Below are 16,843 nucleotides of genomic sequence, written 5' to 3'. Positions count from 1 at the left end.
TAACACATTATCCGTAGTCATCCGCAAAGGGACAAAAGCGCTCTGTTCCGGAGAAATTATGTTATCAGGCCGTAAACTGATAGGTAAAAAGCTCTCAGTTTCTTGGAGTTGTACCTGATTGTGTATTTAACTGAACTCACACAATTCATAATCAGATTAACCCATGATCATGGAACCCCAGTTTTGTTATTATATCATATTTCTTGAAAAATTCATACGACTCTATCATAGGCCTTGTGGATATCCAGCTTTACAACATAAAGGCCTGTGAGACCATCTCTTTTATTCTTGATTTTATACAATAACTAAAATACATCTAAATGTGTTGTAAACAAATCTAAACATTATCAATGTTAAGTTTGCCAGTCTGAGTAGATTCTTAATCGAGTTCATATCCGACGCACCACCTTTTGCCCAACCAGAAGCCGAATCAAACTAACTAGAAACCGTATCAAACGATTACTGTGCCTCGATAAACAATAATGCTACACGTATGAAGGAATACGGGGTTTTACACAAAACAGCTGGAAACCCCGCCGGTAATAGATCAGGCACGCCGAACTGAAAAAGAGAAGCGGCGATGGCCGCCGGCTGGTCCTCCCTCCCCGCCGATATTCTCAATGAGATCTCGGGTCGCCTGAACACCGACGCAGACCAGCTCCACGCCCACCAGGTATGCGCCCACTGGCGAGCCTCAATTTCTCCTCCGGCCGCCTACCGCCCGTGGGTCGTCGCCGCCCGACAGGCCCCCGACGGACTGAGCCCAGTCGGCGAGTACTCCCTCCAGCTCCCTCGCGGCGTCCCGGGCGTCGACTTCAAGGCGGCCCCACCCGGCCTCCCGTACTGCTGCGGCACGCCCCGCGGCTGGTTCGCCCTTGCGGACGACGTCCGGTCCCCCACGCGGCTCGTGATGTGGGAGCCCCACTCCGGCACCGAGATCCCGCTTCCATGCCTGTCCCCGGTCTTCCAGGTCTTCCTCTCCAGCGACCCGCTCGAGTCGTCGCACTGGATGGCCGTCGCGACCAAGCACAGATGGCCCGAGGCGCACATCCTCTTCTTCTGGCGGCCCGGGGACGCCGCCTGGAGCGGCCCGGCCAAGGTTCCTTGCGCGGAACTCCACAGCGTCGAGTTCCATGCGGGGAACATATACTGCATCGACGGCATGTCTAACGTGTCCATCTACGATCTCAAGCTCGGCACGGCGTCCCCTCCCGTGCTCCTCCGGTGCTTCGGCATGAGCCCTAATCAGGCGTCGGAGTCGTGGGAGACCCGCAAGTACTGGAAGGACAGCGTGCGTGCGGTGCACGTCGTGGCCTGCCGAGGCGAGCTCCTGCTCGTGCTGCTGTTCCACGGCCGCCGCCCGTCGCTCATGGAAGTCTACAGGCCGGCGTGGACGCCCGCTGAATGGCCCTTCCGGGTCGGTGAGAGGGTGACTGACCTCGGGGACTACGCGCTCTTCCTCGGCTGTGGCGACGCCGTTGCGCTGTCTGCCAAGGAGTACCCTGCGATCAGGGGGAACTGCGTTTACTACCTGGTGCACAACCTCCCCAAGTACAGGAAGCATTGGGCAATGGTGTACGAAATTGCTTCACACACGATACACATGAATGATCTGCGAACGATGCCTTCTCTACGCATCAGCTAAAAAAATAAAGGGGTACCTAGAACTCATCTAGATGAGACGTAATTTGGTCACATTCACCTGGAAAATAAGAATGGATACAACCCACGTCAGCACACACGCATCTTATAGCACCACATCCAATGACTATAAAAGGTAAATGAGACCAAATTAAATCTCATCTAGATGAGTTCTAGCAAAACTGAAAAACAAAACCAATCGCCTCCTGCGTTCACGGACGGGAGCTGCCACATGGGATCGTCCATGAGTCGGCTGCTGGGTTGTCGTGTGTATAGCAGCGCTGAATGGTGTATGATCTGGGGACGGGTGACGTGGACGATATACCTTACCCTGCGGTGCACAAGCAGGAGAATGGCTGCTGGCCATACTCTTGGTTTTGTCCTCGAAGGCCCTTCCTCAAGAAGCAGTTAGCTTAAGCAATAAGCATGGACTTTGAAAATTAGTCTTTTCCTTATGAAATTCCTGTTGTGACTGTTTTAACCACAGAATTTCGTTATCGATTGTATAACTGTTAAGACTGCTGGAGTTTCCTCCGTTCAAATTTAAGCTAAAACCACCACACTTATTCTGAAACGGGAAGTAAAAAGTACGGAATTATATCAAAACTGTTAGAGCTCATCTTGACTATTTATCTCCAAATAATAGGCTCGCTGAAAGGCTGAAAGCTGATTTGCTGATCGAAAGTGTTACTCTAATCCCGAGCACAAATGCACCCTCATAGACAATGAATTCCAGGAAAAAAATTAAATGTTGATTGTCTGTTACGTGCAGATCATCTTGTCTCAGAAAGGAAATGTGAACAATGCTGATGTGATTAATGATGAATGAACTGTAATTGTTGTATTGATTGCGTGTTATGGTACAATGTATACATCCGGAATAGACGTGTTTCGGTTGCTCGCGAAGTTTCAACGATGCAACGGCACAACGACAGGAACAAGGGGAGATTTCCCATTAATTAAACATGTTTAATTAAGCTGTAACACTCCCCCCTAATAAGTTTTTAAAAAAACATTCCTAATCCCGCAGAGCATAGTTTAGTGGTGGAAAAGGGCTGATGTCTTGCCATCCACCCAGGTTCAAGGTACAGTATTTGTAATTTAGATTTGTTGCACCAATTATACTGTAAGCGCCTCCCTTACAGTCTTTCTGTCAAAAGGGGGTCTGTATCGTCACAAGCCACATTATCTTCATAGATAATGGTAGGTGATTCGATAGAACCAATTCCACACGACTAATGTATGTGATTGATCATTCTACAAAGCCACATGCATCCGTGTGTTGCCTCATATAATGAAATTGTTTCGGAGTAATTGGTAGATATTGCCACAAGAGTCTGTTTTGAAGACTTTCATGATATGGCATTTTCACCATGTAGGAACACAAAATCGGTTTGCGATCTCATATTACGGGGATCAGATAAATAGTGAGCATCTAGGTATCCAATCATATTAGAGTCCTGATTTCTCTGAAACTGGAAAAAATAGACAAAGATTCTTTCTGCCTTATCTAAAGATATTCTTGACTCCTGACCAATGGTGTTTGATGGGAGTTGCACTGTGTCTAGCAAGTAGATTGACTACAGATGTGAGGTCAGGTCTCGTGCAATTTGCGGAAGACTCTCGCATTGCGTTCGGCCATATCTCCCATGGAATTAGCATCATGAAGGAGGTAAGCGATTTGAAAGATCCATGATGAAGATGAAGACATGCCACCAATCCCTCGCCGAAGCCATCATTGCCCAACTTGCCATAGAACGTCATGCATTCATGCATGCCAAGCCAAGGCAAGATTTCATTCCAAATGCGCATGGTGAAACGACATTACAAAAGAAGGCGGGCATCCGACTCTTGGCTTTGCTTGCTGAGTGGGCACAAGGACCACAAATTTACCATCCCTGTCTAAGCAAACCGCCAAAAGTCCAAATCGTGTTTTGAATTACCAGACAAGCAAAGACGCTCACCATGTCTGAGGTAATGAGGCCCTCTTGTAGGCCGAGGAAGCAACGTGCATCCCATCCTTGATGAGTTTCCATTTAATTGTGTCCTTGACATCTTCGATAAGAATAATGATGAATAGCTTTTCCCATAGGCCGGCGAATTGCTGAATGTGCTCAAGAGTGAAACTCATGCTCATGTCAATTTAAGATCCAGAATTTCCTATCCGATGCTTTTTGCACCGAGCAGTTTTTCTTTCAGGGGCAGCCAAAGATGATCGGAGAGCAATATCAGAATCTGGCAGCGAGTTCATTGCCAACGGTGACGCAAGAGGCCGCTGCAAAAAGTTCACAGTCGTTATCCGTGCAAGGCGTGCCCAACCAAATCAAGGCTTGGTGTCATCCAGTCCCACCACAGCCAACGGAGAAGAGCTGTAGCAAACTTAAACTTATCCAGATTGAGAATGCCCAAACCACCATGCTTCTTCGGTTTAGCCTTTGTAAAACTATGTTGCAAGTTTTTTATAATGAAAATCAATGAGGCGTTTCAAAAGATAAAAAAGAGAAGCCAGGCGAGTGGTATGAACTAGTGAGCTTCTGAGAGTACAGCACCACATGAGTATTTGCGGTGTTTGACTAGTTTAACGATGGCGATGCAAGAGACATACGCCAACAATGAAGATGCAGGAGACAGACTGCCAACATCTGACATTTATTCAAGTCCTACCACATGGACATAACTATAGCTCAACGGGTCTCAAAATTGAGCAATGTTTGATGAACCTGTCAACGTAAACAAATGAGGCAACAATATAGCCAGTAGACGTGGCAGCAGTATCTGCTGAAATACTCCCAAGTAGAGCAGGTAAACCGAAATAGCGAAGTATTCACTAATCAGAACAAATGTATGTGCCTGATACGTCTCTTCGGGTGTGCTTCGTCGAACACTATTTGTCGTTGACAAGTGGGCTGTAAACAGGGTACCACATCTTCCGAGCCACGTAGTCCACCGTATCCGACTGTGAACACATAAGAAGAATCAGGCAATGTTCTGACGAGCAACTTATAGGATGTGAAATTTTGAATGGCGTACCTCTGACATGCTCCTGAGGTCCCGAGGATCCAAGTCAGGGCATCCCTCGGCCAGATCTTCATCAACAGCAGCACGGGCGACTGCAGCGCCGACACGTGCGGTGATGTGCCTGATACTGCGATGTGTGGTGGGTGGTAATGAGCAACAATAGAATGCTTGGAGCAAGGTGTCGTGGTTACAGAGTGCAATGGCACGAGTTGGGTCATTGAGCAAACCTTGAAATTGAAGGAAAGAGGATTCCTTTTCGAATCGCATCATCTGTGATGTATGAAGCAAGGCTGCACCAGCAATTGTTAGACTAATGCTTAGCTGAATTTTGTTCAGGGAAGGAGAAAAAACAAGAGCCATGCGAGATATATTAACTACAAAAACTGTACAATATAAGTTTGTGATAAGTCCTTGGCTGAAAACTGCAAGCTAAAAGTTATGCACTTTGTCGCCCAGTTACATTAATACCTACTCACTCCATTCCAAATTAATTGTCCTAGGTTTGTCCTAAGTCAAACTTCTTTAAGTTTGACCAAGTTTATGTAAAAGTGTGCTAGGATCTAAAGCAACAAATATATATAATGCACAAATATATTTTATAAAGAATCTAATGAAACTAATTTGTTGTTGTAGATGTCGATATATGGACAAAAGTAGAACTTCAACTAATTTGGAACGGATCGAGTGAAAGGCTAAAATCTGCTTGACATCCCACGCAAATGGTACTTAAATAGTTAAATGAGGTAATAACCAAGGAGACGTCATCGGGTAAGACCAATGAGTCGATCCTACCAAATGGGACTTACCACTCAGCTGCAGCATGGAGCATGCCATCCGAGATATGCCGAGCACCTGACAGAAGGGCTCCTAAACCAATCCTGTATTTCAGAGATTTGGATCAGGTGAAAACAAAAAACGGAGACTCAAGGAAAGACAGAAAGATCATCATACCCAGGAAACAGATACATGTTGTTCGCTTGATTAGCATAGCCTTTTCTACCATTGCCTGGGACAACCCAATTGTAGCATTATCAGTTACCGACAATGATTTTAAGTAAGCAAACAATACAAACGAGATTAAACATGACTCACTTAAAGTAACATTACTGAAAGGGCTTCCACTGGCAAATACTGCATTTTCTCCAACATGCTTGAATACATCTTCAGGCGTACATTCAGCTGCAACAAAAAAAAGGCCAATGTTAGTGACTATTTTTAAGTATTCGAAAGTAAATATGGGGAGAAACCTTTAGTTGTTGGGTTGGACATTGCAAAAATTGCAGGGCAGGGGGAGTCAGATTCTTTCATAGCCTTGAGAACCTGAGGTGATACAATATTCCTAAGTTAAGCTCAATTGCTGATAGTGATACATTAAGGCATACGAAATTATGAATATCACAACAGTATGACCCTATAATTAAGCATTGTCAATACGATTCTAGCCAATTTAATGCTATAAGATCAAGAAAGGAGACGACTTTTTGGACCTAACAGAAAGTATATATATTTGAGGCTGTCAGTGTCCATGGGACCATTCTGAATCATGATGAAGAGTGCTAAATAGCATATAGCCAGAGATATGATCCTTCAATGTAACAATGGTGAACTTATAATGTTAAATGGAACTTCTTGGCGCACATGTTCTACCTCAAGGGGTTCACATCAATACATAGCCGGGCGCAATAAATCTCTAGCATTATGAGTGTATTTATCAGTACTTTCGAGTATTTCTAGATATGGGAATCAGGATAGGGTGGTCACAGTCCTTCACTAAACTTAAAAATGGACTACTTGATACTACAGACAAGACCCTGGTATGAGGGTTGATGGGACTGGGCTGGTAAAATAGGGGAAAGAAATAGAAGAAACACCATCAGCTTCCAGCAGTCATGAGGTAATAAGATTACACAACGATGGAGCTTACCTCCTCATTAAATATCCCGCCAACTCCAGATAGTCCTAAAAGGACATGAGGCTTCACTTTCTTGACCTGACAATGAGCTGAATTAGTGCAACTACAGAAGGAGTTGGAAGTCTTTTCTGCTAATAATATTGATTAAGAATGAACAAAGAACATCAAAGTTTAAATACCACTTCAACAAGACTAGCCCCCTCATGGAGATCTTCGACCTCTTCAGGACCATAACCTCTAGCAAAACGAGCAACAGCTGGATCCAGATCCTTTCTACTTTTGGTAATAAGGCCCTGCATGGTACAGCATAACAGTGCCACATAAATAACCAATTGTGCACTTAGAAATCAAGACTTGGCACTAAAGTGGAAACTATATATATAAGACACACGGAAACTGGTAAAAAGCATGAAACAATGTATTTGACTGGATAAATTAAACTTACATCTTTGTCCAGAACCCAGAATTGATTGTGTCCTTCGCCCAGTTCTCCAATTTTATGGGTCCCTGGCATCCTTAACATTGCATGTTTAGCCATGTTAAGCACACCTATCCCAGCACTGGATTCTGAAGAGATGTTAGAATGGACAAAACAGACTTTTGACGAGCAAAAGTTTATATGCAATTGGCTGAGGAAATTGTACAAGCATGTCAAACGTATCACGGACCTTCCAGCTCCCACCACAACTATCTTCTGCTTAGTAAAATCTGCGAGGGGTCGACCTTGTGCTCTAACAGCTCCAAGTAGACCAGCTAGAGCAACTCCTGCTGTCCCCTATTGAATATAAAGGTCCCAAGAAATGATAAATTAAAACTGAAATAAACAAAAGAGTGCTAATAACTTTCAGAAAACAAAGTTGGGGAATCAAAGTACCTGCACATCATCATTGAACATGCAAAATCGGCTCCGATACCTCTGAAGAGTTTCAAATGCCCATTTCATTTGGAAGTCTTCAAACTGAAATTTCACCACTTCAGCAACGGAGCATCATCGACTTAGCAACCAAAGTATGACTGCAGCACATACATACCTGTACAATTGCTTTAGGCCACCGTGCATGAACAGCTTCCATGAACTCATCTACAACAGCTAAGTATTCCTCTCCTTCCAACCTAGGTTGCCTCAATCCTAAATCTAAGAAGATAATCACTTAATAAGCAATGCTATGATGCAGGCATTTACTCCAAACAGTAAGAGTTTCTACTTTTTTTCCTTCTAAAGAAAAATGGGTAGAACTTCACGTTAATCTGAGTATGCTCAACTGTGCTTGTCACAAAACTGGATAAAAAACATTTTATAATGTTTCAGAAGTTGTGTTTAATGTATCTTACGCACATAGCTTGTCTTCAAGGAGTTCTTCATTATTTGTTCCCACGTCAAGCATTATTGGAAGAACCTGCAAGGAGAATCGACAAATATAAAAAGGGGGAATGCCACAAGTAACCTCTAGTTAATTGATGCTCTTTTACGTTCCAAAAAAGTAGCAAATCACATACCTTCTGTGGGTTGATACCAGCAGCTGCAACATAAACATCAAGTTTACCAATAGGTATACCTATGCCCTGAACTCCAAGATCACCTAAACCTAGAATCCGACTCCCATCAGTCACAACTATCATGTCAACCTGAAATAAGCAACGAAGCACATGATGAAGTTCAGTACAGGCACATAGCTCTGGGAAACCACTCATATTATTGTGGAGCAATTCACATGGATACAGCTACAGAACTGGCTTTAAAAAAAGATAAACAACTAGATAACAAATTAGTGTTCCATTGATATTGATATCATACTGCACTCATAAAATCGCTACCTAAGCTCCTGTGTCCAACTACCTTGGTAACAAAAACTGCATCAAGTTTTTGAAATATTCAAGTGTACCTTCTCTGCTGGCCAGTTGTAAATCATCGACATCATCTCCCCTTTATCCTTTGCACTGAAGTACATCCCGCGGGGACGCCTGAACAGCCCGCTGTAGTTTTCGCAGACCAAGCCGACAGTAGGGGTGTATATTATGGGCGCGAAATCCTTGATATTGTCAATTAGCACCTGCAGCAGAAACAAACCATACCACCACAAATACACATCAAACACCCAGTTCAGTCACTCCCTTGCGGTAAAAAGACAAGCATGCCAACCAATCAGAACTGTAACAGTGGGAGCTCACCCTGTAGTACAACGTCTCGTTCCGGTCGTGCAGCCTGTTGAGGATCCTCCACTTGGCCAGCGAGACCACGGAATCGGGCTCCCCCTGCGTGTTGTGCTCCAGCGAATGGTACGAGTTTACTGCAGCGCGCGTAGAGAGCTCGCGACATTAGCGACCAGAGAGGGCGTGATCTCAGGAGAGATACATACGGCCCCGTGGGGCTAACGTGAACAATGACGCGGCAATGCGAGTGGGGGTGGGGGCGAGGCGACTCACTGAAGCGCTCGTACTGCTGCTCGAACGACATGACCCGCGGCGGGAGCAGGCCCCGGAGGCCGAGGCGGTCCCGCTCCGTGAGGGGGAACGCCGTGTCCTGCGCGAAACGGAATCGAAGTGAAACCGCGGATCGCGGGATCGAGGGAGGGGCGGCGAGGCGGGGCGGGGGCGGGTACCTTGTTGTACCAGGGGTCGTGGAGGATGTCGGTGCCGCGCTTGTGCACGATGCAGGGGCCGCGCACGGCGGAGCCGGCGCCCGACGAGGGGGCGGACGTGGACAGGAGCCGCCGGATCTGCGCCGACCGCCTGGCCGCCGCATGGCGCCACATCACGCTGGGTCAGCCGCGGCGCCGCTCGGGGTCGGTCGGCACGGTGGAGGGGAGAACGCCGGCGCGCTGGTGGTGCGTGAGGTGAGACCGAGCTTCTCGGAGGCGAAGGGAGAAAGAGAGAGATTTGAAGGGGGGTGGAAGTGGAATGCGTCGCCGCGTGGTGCGGGCACTCGCGGTGAGGACAGGACAGGACAGGACAGGAGGGCCCGAGTGTGACGGGCGATGCCGAGCCAGCTGGTCGTGTTGGCTTCGCCACTACGGGGCCGGTGAGGGTCGCGCGCGGAGCAGCGGACGCGGGGCGGGGCGGGACGCGGCTCTACTAGTGAAGGCGCTGTCGGGGACTTTGCGGGTTGGGGCCCGACCGGCAACCAGATGAGGAATTTGCCGAGCACACGCGGTGCGGATCCCCTTTGCGCCCCATGTCAACTTTATTTTTTCTGCGTGAATGCTTGATGTCAACTGGACTGGTGCGGATGTGCATTTTCGTGTGCCGCAGCTTTGCAACGGATGCGAATCCACTGACGCTTTGTACGTGCGTGCTATTCTGCTTTGAATGTACGCGCAGGCGCAAATGCGCGACAGGTTACGCTTAATATTTGTACTCGTATTTGGATAAGAAACGACCAAAGACGTTTTATCTGTTCAAAATAATACTTGCGCTGTAACTACAAAATCATTGCTGGGTGGCCCTGAAGGATTCTCTGTTTGCGCCGGCTACTCTAGTATAGTATGTTGGGCGAGAAAAATGGATGGTCGGAGGGGGTGCGTACCGTGCTGACACGAATCGGATGCATTTGCCAGAAACTGTTCGGAACCGTTCGGGCGCCGAATCGGAAAGGACCCGCCGCCCTGACTCAAATCTGCGCTGCGCTTTCAGCCGTTCTTTTCTACCGTCAGATTGTCGGTGTTCGCTCCCATACCGTCTACAGATCGTCCAACCGGATTTCAGACTTATAAAATGCATTTCAGATGAACTAGGACTGATAGTGAAAGAATAAGGCCAACTCCAACGCAAGATTCGGATTATGTCTGTTTTGGTCAAGAGGACAATCCTCTCCGGTTTTTTAACTTAAATTTGAACATAAAAAAACATAAAAAAAACTTAGACTTATAGTTACATAACCCAAATTCAGTCCAAAAGTACTCCCGGCAGTCCATTAAACATTAAGTAAAACTAAAAAGAAAATAATAAAAAAACTTAGATCGGTTGTAGCCGCCGCCGCTGTCATTCAGGCTGTCCACCGTTACCCTACTCCTCGTCGTCATCCTTGGTAAGGTCGATGAACGGCGAGGGCTGCCATGGGTGCGCAGTGGCGCCTGGGGTGGTGCAAGCAAGGCATGTGGCTGGTCACAGGATGGTGACAAAGGTTCGGCACACACCCAAGAGGCTGGTGCAGAAACCAACTTCAGTGTGCAGGGCAACGTAAACGTCCAGCTCTAGGACTGCCCTACCAATGCCGGATCCCAGGTCACAACTGTTAGGACCAAGAGTATATCGATCGGGAGGTGAATGGGCGATTCAAAATTTCTTGTGAAACTTTGAACGGAATCAATCCATCGCAGCGGATACGAATGAATGGATCCTTGGACAAAGCAATGACAGAGCTTCGATAAAAGAGATACATCGAAATAAAACTAAGCAAATCTTTTGAAGGAAGATGCTATAATCGTAAGAGCGTAGTATCTGTTTTTACGATCATAATGACAATACAGTAGGCAAGCAAATGTAACAGCCTGGTATTGTTAACAATGGAAATGCGAGTGATAGAAAATAACAAGTAGCGAGAGTGAAATGATGTACAGACAAAGATGGACTTAATGAGTGGAATGATAAACACGAAAAGATAAGTCAGGCAGATAGTGCTATGCAGAGTGAAGAAAAATAGCCAAATAATATGGCTATTGTATTGAGCACACAATCATCAAGATAATCCATCACGAAGCACACCGAAATAGCTACTGAAGGAAATGTAGTAGGAAAGGAAAAACCGGAGGTGCTCGATGGCGACAAATGAATTTGATGTTGGGGAATATAGTAATTTTAAAAAAATTCCTACGCACACACAGGATCATGGTGATGCATAGCAACGAGAGGGGAGAGTGTGTCCACGTATCCTCGTAGACCGAATGCGGAAGCGTTAGCACAACGTGGTTGATGTAGTCATACATCTTCACGATTCGACCGATCCAAGTACCGAACGCACGGCACCTCCGAGTTCTGCACACGTTCAACTCGATGACGTCCCACGAGCTCCGAACCAGCAAAGCTTCACAGGGGAGTTTCGTCAGCACGACAGCGTGATGACGGTGATGATGATGCTACCGACGCAGGGCTTCGCCTAAGCACCGCTACAATATGATCGAGGTGGATTATGGTGAAGGGGGCACCGTACACGGCTTGGAACAATCAACGTGTGTGTCTTTGGGTGCCCCCCGCCCCCGTATATAAAGGAGCAAGGGGGGAGGCCGGCCAGCTTTGGTGCGCCCCAAGGAGAGGAGGAATCCTCTTCCTACTAGGAAGAGGATTCATCCTTTCCTAGTCCAACTAGGAAGAGGGAGGGGGGAGGAAAGAGAGGGAGAGGGAGAGGGAAAGAGGGGCTGCGCCCCCTTCCCCTAGTCCAATTCGGACTCCTCATGGGAGGGGGCGCGCCACTGTTGGAAATATGCCCTAGAGGCAATAATAAAATGATTATTATTATATTTCCTTGTTCATGATAATTGTCTATTATTCATGCTATAATTGTGTTATCCAGAAATCATAATACATGTGTGAATACATAGACCATAACATGTCCCTAGTGAGCCTCTAGTTGACTAGCTCGTTGATCAACAGATAGTCATGGTTTCCTGACTATGGACATTGGATGTCATTGATAACGGGATCACATCATTAGGAGAATGATGTGATGGACAAGACCCAATCCTAAGCATAGCACAAGATCGTGTAGTTCGTTTGCTAGAGCTTTTCCAATGTCAAGTATCATTTCCTTAGACCATGAGATCGTGTAACTCCCGGATGCCGTAGGAGTGCTTTGGGTGTATCAAACGTCACAACGTAACTGGGTGACTATAAAGGTATTGTCGGGACCCCGATTCTAAGTCACACCGATCTAGCATGTAACACCTCATATCACTTTGCGGCCTCACGCACGGTATTCCCACGGGTGTCGCCTTACCATGGCCCGGGACCGTTTGCGCCTTTTGGCTCACGTATATGATAGTGTCGCTAGCATCCATATGACGGAGAACCCGGGCCGACATGACTAGTCGTGAACCCAAAGTGGCACTAACTTACGGGGACAGGCATACATGAATCAACATCGAGCATGTCGGTCAGCAGCGTGCGAATCCGGGCTGTAGCACTGGGCTAACAGGACTCCGGTGAACCGGGCTGTAGCAGGCTAGGCAGGACTCCGGATGTCACCATGTGACATTTCCCCGAAGGGATAGACACAGGAACGAAGTGAATCACATGCCGGCCAGTCTAAGTGTTCCGGAGCAGTAGTGCTGGGCTAGCAGGACTCCGGGTAAACTGGGCTGTAGCGGACGACCATGGCTCGGTGAAAGCACTAAACTACATTTCCCCATAAGAGAGGCTACCAAGGATAGACAACTAGGTTGTCGTATCCCACGCATAGCAATACATGTTACATGTACGCATAATATACAAGTATGTGTTGTACAACATGGCATAACAACATAACGCAAACTCATATAGATAAAGGCCTAAGAGAGCCACATAGCATTAAATACAAACAGGGGTCACATGACCCATCATTCAGAGCATACAAGCAACGGAAGCATTACATGTCTGAGTACATACAACTACAAAAGAAAAAGGCTAAGAAGCCTGACTATCTACAAGTCCCTCCCAAGGGTACAAGATCGTAGCTGAGGTAACAAGCTACTCGTCGAAGTCCAAGCGGTACTACTAGTGAGACAGATGTCTCACCTGCAAAACATAAATAAAGCAAACGTGAGTACAAAGGTACTCAACAAGACTTACATCATATCCTATCATACATGCATTTGTATCAAGAAGGTAATGTAGGGTTTAGTTGCAGCAAGCCAGCTTTGACTCAGTGGCTATCCTGTTCTACGACAACGAGAAACTTCTTTGAGGTGAGGCAGCACACACGAGTCCACTAATCACCACATCAATACACTACTATGGGTTCATCCTCGTCTTCTTACGAGAAAGCCATCCATAGCACTCACACTTGTCTTGAGCATTTTAGAGTATCCACTTCAAGTTGTCTATGTACCACGTAAGCATCCAAGAAGTCCATAACCGCGGACACGACTATTCGAATAGATCATGATAACCCTGCAGGGGTGTACTTCTTCACACACGCTGTCACCACTTATCACCATGTACACGTCATGTACCTCGGCAACCTTCAAGCGGAAGCCTGGCGAGGGTGTCGGCCACGACCTGACTAACCACACAAGTCTCTCATTGTAACGCCCTCGATGCGACTATATCTCCCACGTGTCGAAGCACGACTTAGAGGCATGACCGCATTGAAAGCAATGTCGCAAGTGAGGTAATCTTCACACAACCCATGTAATACATAAGGGAAAAATACATAGTTGGCTTACAATCGCCACTTCACACAATTACATGAATAAAGCATTACAACAACCAAATACAATCAAGGTCCGACTATGGAACCAAAATAAAGAGCAACCCCAAATGCGACAAGGTCCCCCGATCGACCCCAACTGGGCTCCACTACTGATCAACTAGCACGAAACAACACGAAGGACAAGATATTAATGGAGCTCCTCCTTGAGCTTGGTTGCGTCACCTGCTCGGTTACATCGGCACCTGCAAACTGGTTTTGGAAGTAACTGTGAGCCACAGGGACTCGGCAATCTCACACCCTCGCGATCAAGACTATTTAAGCTTATGGGTAAGGTAAAGGTATGAGGTGGAGCTGCAGCAAGCGACTAGCATATTTGGTGGCTAACAACGCAAATGAGAGCGAGAAGAGAAGGCAAAAGCACGATCGAGAATCTATGATCAAGAAGTGATCCTAGAGCAACCTACGTCAAGCATAACTCCAACACCGTGTTCACTTCCCGGACCCCGCCGAGAAGAGACCATCACGGTTACACACGCGATTGATGTGTTTTCATTAAGATCAAATTCAGCTTTTCTACAACCGGACATTAACAAATTCCCATCTACCCATAACCGCGGGCACGGCTTTTGAAAGTTCGAATCCCTGCAGGGGTGTCCCAACTTAGCCCATCACAAGCTCTCACGGTCAACGAAGGATATTCCTTCTCCCAAGACATTCCGATTATACTCGGCATCCAGGTTACAAGACATTTCGACAATGGTAAAACAAGTCCAGCAACACCGCCCGAATGTGCCGACAAATCTCGATAGGAGCTGCACATATCTCGTTCTCAAGGCACACTCAGATGAGCTCTCCATACAACTAAAACCAAACCTCGAGTTTCCCTGAGGGGGTGCTGCACAGGGCTCTAGTTTGGACCAACACTCAGAGGAGCACTGGCCCGGGGGGTTTAAATAAAGATGACCCTTGAGTCTGCAGAACCCAAGGGAAAGAAAAGGCTATGTGGCAAATGGTAAAACCAAGGTTGGGCATTGCTGGAAAAGCTTTAATCAAGGCGAACTATCAAGGGGTTCCCATTATAACCCAACCGCGTAAGGAACGCAAAATCCGGGAACATAACACCGATATGACGGAAACTAGGGCGGCAAGAGTGGAACAAAATACCAGGCATAAGGCCGAGCCTTCCACCATTTACCAAGTATATAGATGCATTAATTAAATAAGATATATTATGATATCCCAACAAAATATCCATGTTCCAACATGGAACAAGCTCCAATCTTCACCTGCAACTAACAACGCTATAAGAGGGGCTGAGCAAAGCGGTAACATAGCCAAACAACGGTTTGCTAGGACAAGGTGGGTTAGAGGCTTGGCTCAACAATATGGGAGGCATGATAAGCAAGTGGTAGGTATCGCAGCATAGGCATAGCAAAAGAGCGAGCATCTAGCAAGCAAAGATAGAAGTGATTTCGAGGGTATGGTCATCTTGCCTGAAATCCCGCAAGGAAGAAGAACGAGTCCATGAAGAAGACAAACGGACGTAGTCGAACGGGTCCTCAAAAATGCGACGTTACCGGAACCAACCCGAAGAAGCAACACCGGAAAGAAGCACACAACATAGTAAACAACCAACACACGAACATGGTATGATATGCGGGATGCGGTATGTGATGCATATGCATGATTTGTAAAGGAAATGATTGAACTTGGCCTCAACTTGGAAATCCAAGAGTTCCACTGGAAAGGTGAGGTGATTTCAGTTGAAATCGATATAAAGATCACCGGAATCGGATGCACGGTTTGGAAATGGCAAGCAAAACAAATATGGCACCGGTCTGCGATAATCAGCAAGTGACCAACTAAACACATCCAGATAAATATGCCACAACACTCAAACATGGCAACAAAATACATGGCAGGGATCCACTCAAGATGCTTGACAAAAGATGAACACTAAGCTACGGCTAATTCATCCATTAACAAGTTCAAACAAACATGGCAAAAGTGCAAAAGATAACAGGTTTCAGACTTAGTGAAATTAACACAATTCTGGAATTTATCATCAGAAAGCATACTTTAGAGCATGAAAACTACATGCTACAGGAACTTAACATGGCAAAGAAAGGCACGGCATGAAGCTACTCAAAGCACTTAACAAAAGTCCCTTAGTGACCTTCAGCCAAAAGGGATCAGAAAATACAATTGCAAGCATGTGAACATGGCAAAAACATAAACAGATCTCAGACTTAGTGAAAAACTGGAGCATGGCAAAACAGTTAACGAGTATGCATGTTTACGCCCTCGGTGCACTCACTACAGAGCATGGCATGAAAAACTAAGCATACACCCATCAAGAATACATGGCATAGAAGCTAGACATGGCAAGAACAATAACATAGCATGCACGGATCAATAGCAACAACCTCGGCAAAATCGCTAAACATGTTAACAATCTGCCAGGAACATTTTATAAAAAAAGTAGAGCTCGATTGACTCAAGGTAGGGTGCTCCATAAATGCAAACAAAGACATGGATGGATAGAGCACCACAATGTTAACAAAACATCCTTACTGATCATCCTCAAAAGAGGCACGGATCACTAGGAAACAACATGAACATATGACATAACGACAAAATCAGGACAAGGACTTAGTGAAATTCTAAGTCCCTGAAATCAACATTACCGATTACGCTACTTTGCAAGCTTGTGCTAGTCACCACAAACATCAGAAAAATACATGACAAGCACCTCTGTAAAGATGGCATGGCATATAACAAAACACATGTAGAGCTCAGGGTCATAGCATGCACACATTAATCATGGCAAAAATGACAAAATGCCATTTGCTGAAACAGATCTGCAACTTTCCTCACATAGCCCTCTCCCAACAGCATTTCGGGCATCAATATGAGCTCAACTGAAAATG

General features: G+C 46.1%; 2 protein-coding genes across 2 annotated transcripts; one reads left to right on the top strand and one right to left on the bottom strand.

Annotated features, from left to right (window-relative positions):
• Positions 1–405: 405 nt before the first annotated feature.
• LOC125532846 lies at positions 406–1,645 on the top strand. Its single transcript, XM_048696735.1, has one exon. It carries the CDS (start codon positions 581–583, stop codon positions 1,643–1,645), a length of 1,065 nt encoding a protein of 354 aa, XP_048552692.1. The 5' UTR covers positions 406–580.
• A 2,626-nt stretch (positions 1,646–4,271) lies between these two features.
• LOC125509222 (NAD-dependent malic enzyme 59 kDa isoform, mitochondrial-like) lies at positions 4,272–9,470 on the bottom strand. The gene is made up of 19 exons (XM_048674143.1): positions 9,172–9,470; positions 8,996–9,092; positions 8,741–8,859; positions 8,455–8,622; positions 8,069–8,197; positions 7,908–7,968; positions 7,603–7,706; positions 7,446–7,529; positions 7,240–7,346; positions 7,017–7,131; positions 6,751–6,864; positions 6,584–6,649; positions 5,907–5,979; positions 5,752–5,838; positions 5,611–5,665; positions 5,466–5,537; positions 4,887–4,949; positions 4,672–4,786; positions 4,272–4,597 (listed from the first exon to the last, which is right to left on the bottom strand). Exons 1-19 carry the CDS (start codon positions 9,322–9,324, stop codon positions 4,526–4,528), a joined length of 1,854 nt encoding a protein of 617 aa, XP_048530100.1. The 5' UTR covers positions 9,325–9,470; the 3' UTR covers positions 4,272–4,525.
• Positions 9,471–16,843: the final 7,373 nt, after the last annotated feature.

The sequence above is a fragment of the Triticum urartu genome, chromosome 1 (genome assembly GCF_003073215.2).
Source record: "Triticum urartu cultivar G1812 chromosome 1, Tu2.1, whole genome shotgun sequence".
In the NCBI taxonomy this organism is placed as follows: domain Eukaryota; kingdom Viridiplantae; phylum Streptophyta; class Magnoliopsida; order Poales; family Poaceae; genus Triticum; species Triticum urartu.
This window is presented reverse-complemented; position numbering and strand designations above follow the sequence as displayed.

Excerpts from the sequence above, each read along its gene's own strand:
- LOC125532846 (XM_048696735.1), top strand. The coding sequence starts at position 581 with ATGGCCGCCGGCTGGTCCTCCCTCCCCGCCGATATTCTCAATGAGATC.
- LOC125509222 (XM_048674143.1), bottom strand. The coding sequence starts at position 9,324 with ATGTGGCGCCATGCGGCGGCCAGGCGGTCGGCGCAGATCCGGCGGCTC. Across the intron at positions 4,950-5,465 it reads CTCCATGCTGCAGCTGAGTG|CCTTGCTTCATACATCACAG; the intron begins GTAAGTCCCATT and ends TTGCTGGTGCAG. Across the intron at positions 4,787-4,886 it reads CTCTTTCCTTCAATTTCAAG|TATCAGGCACATCACCGCAC; the intron begins GTTTGCTCAATG and ends CACACATCGCAG.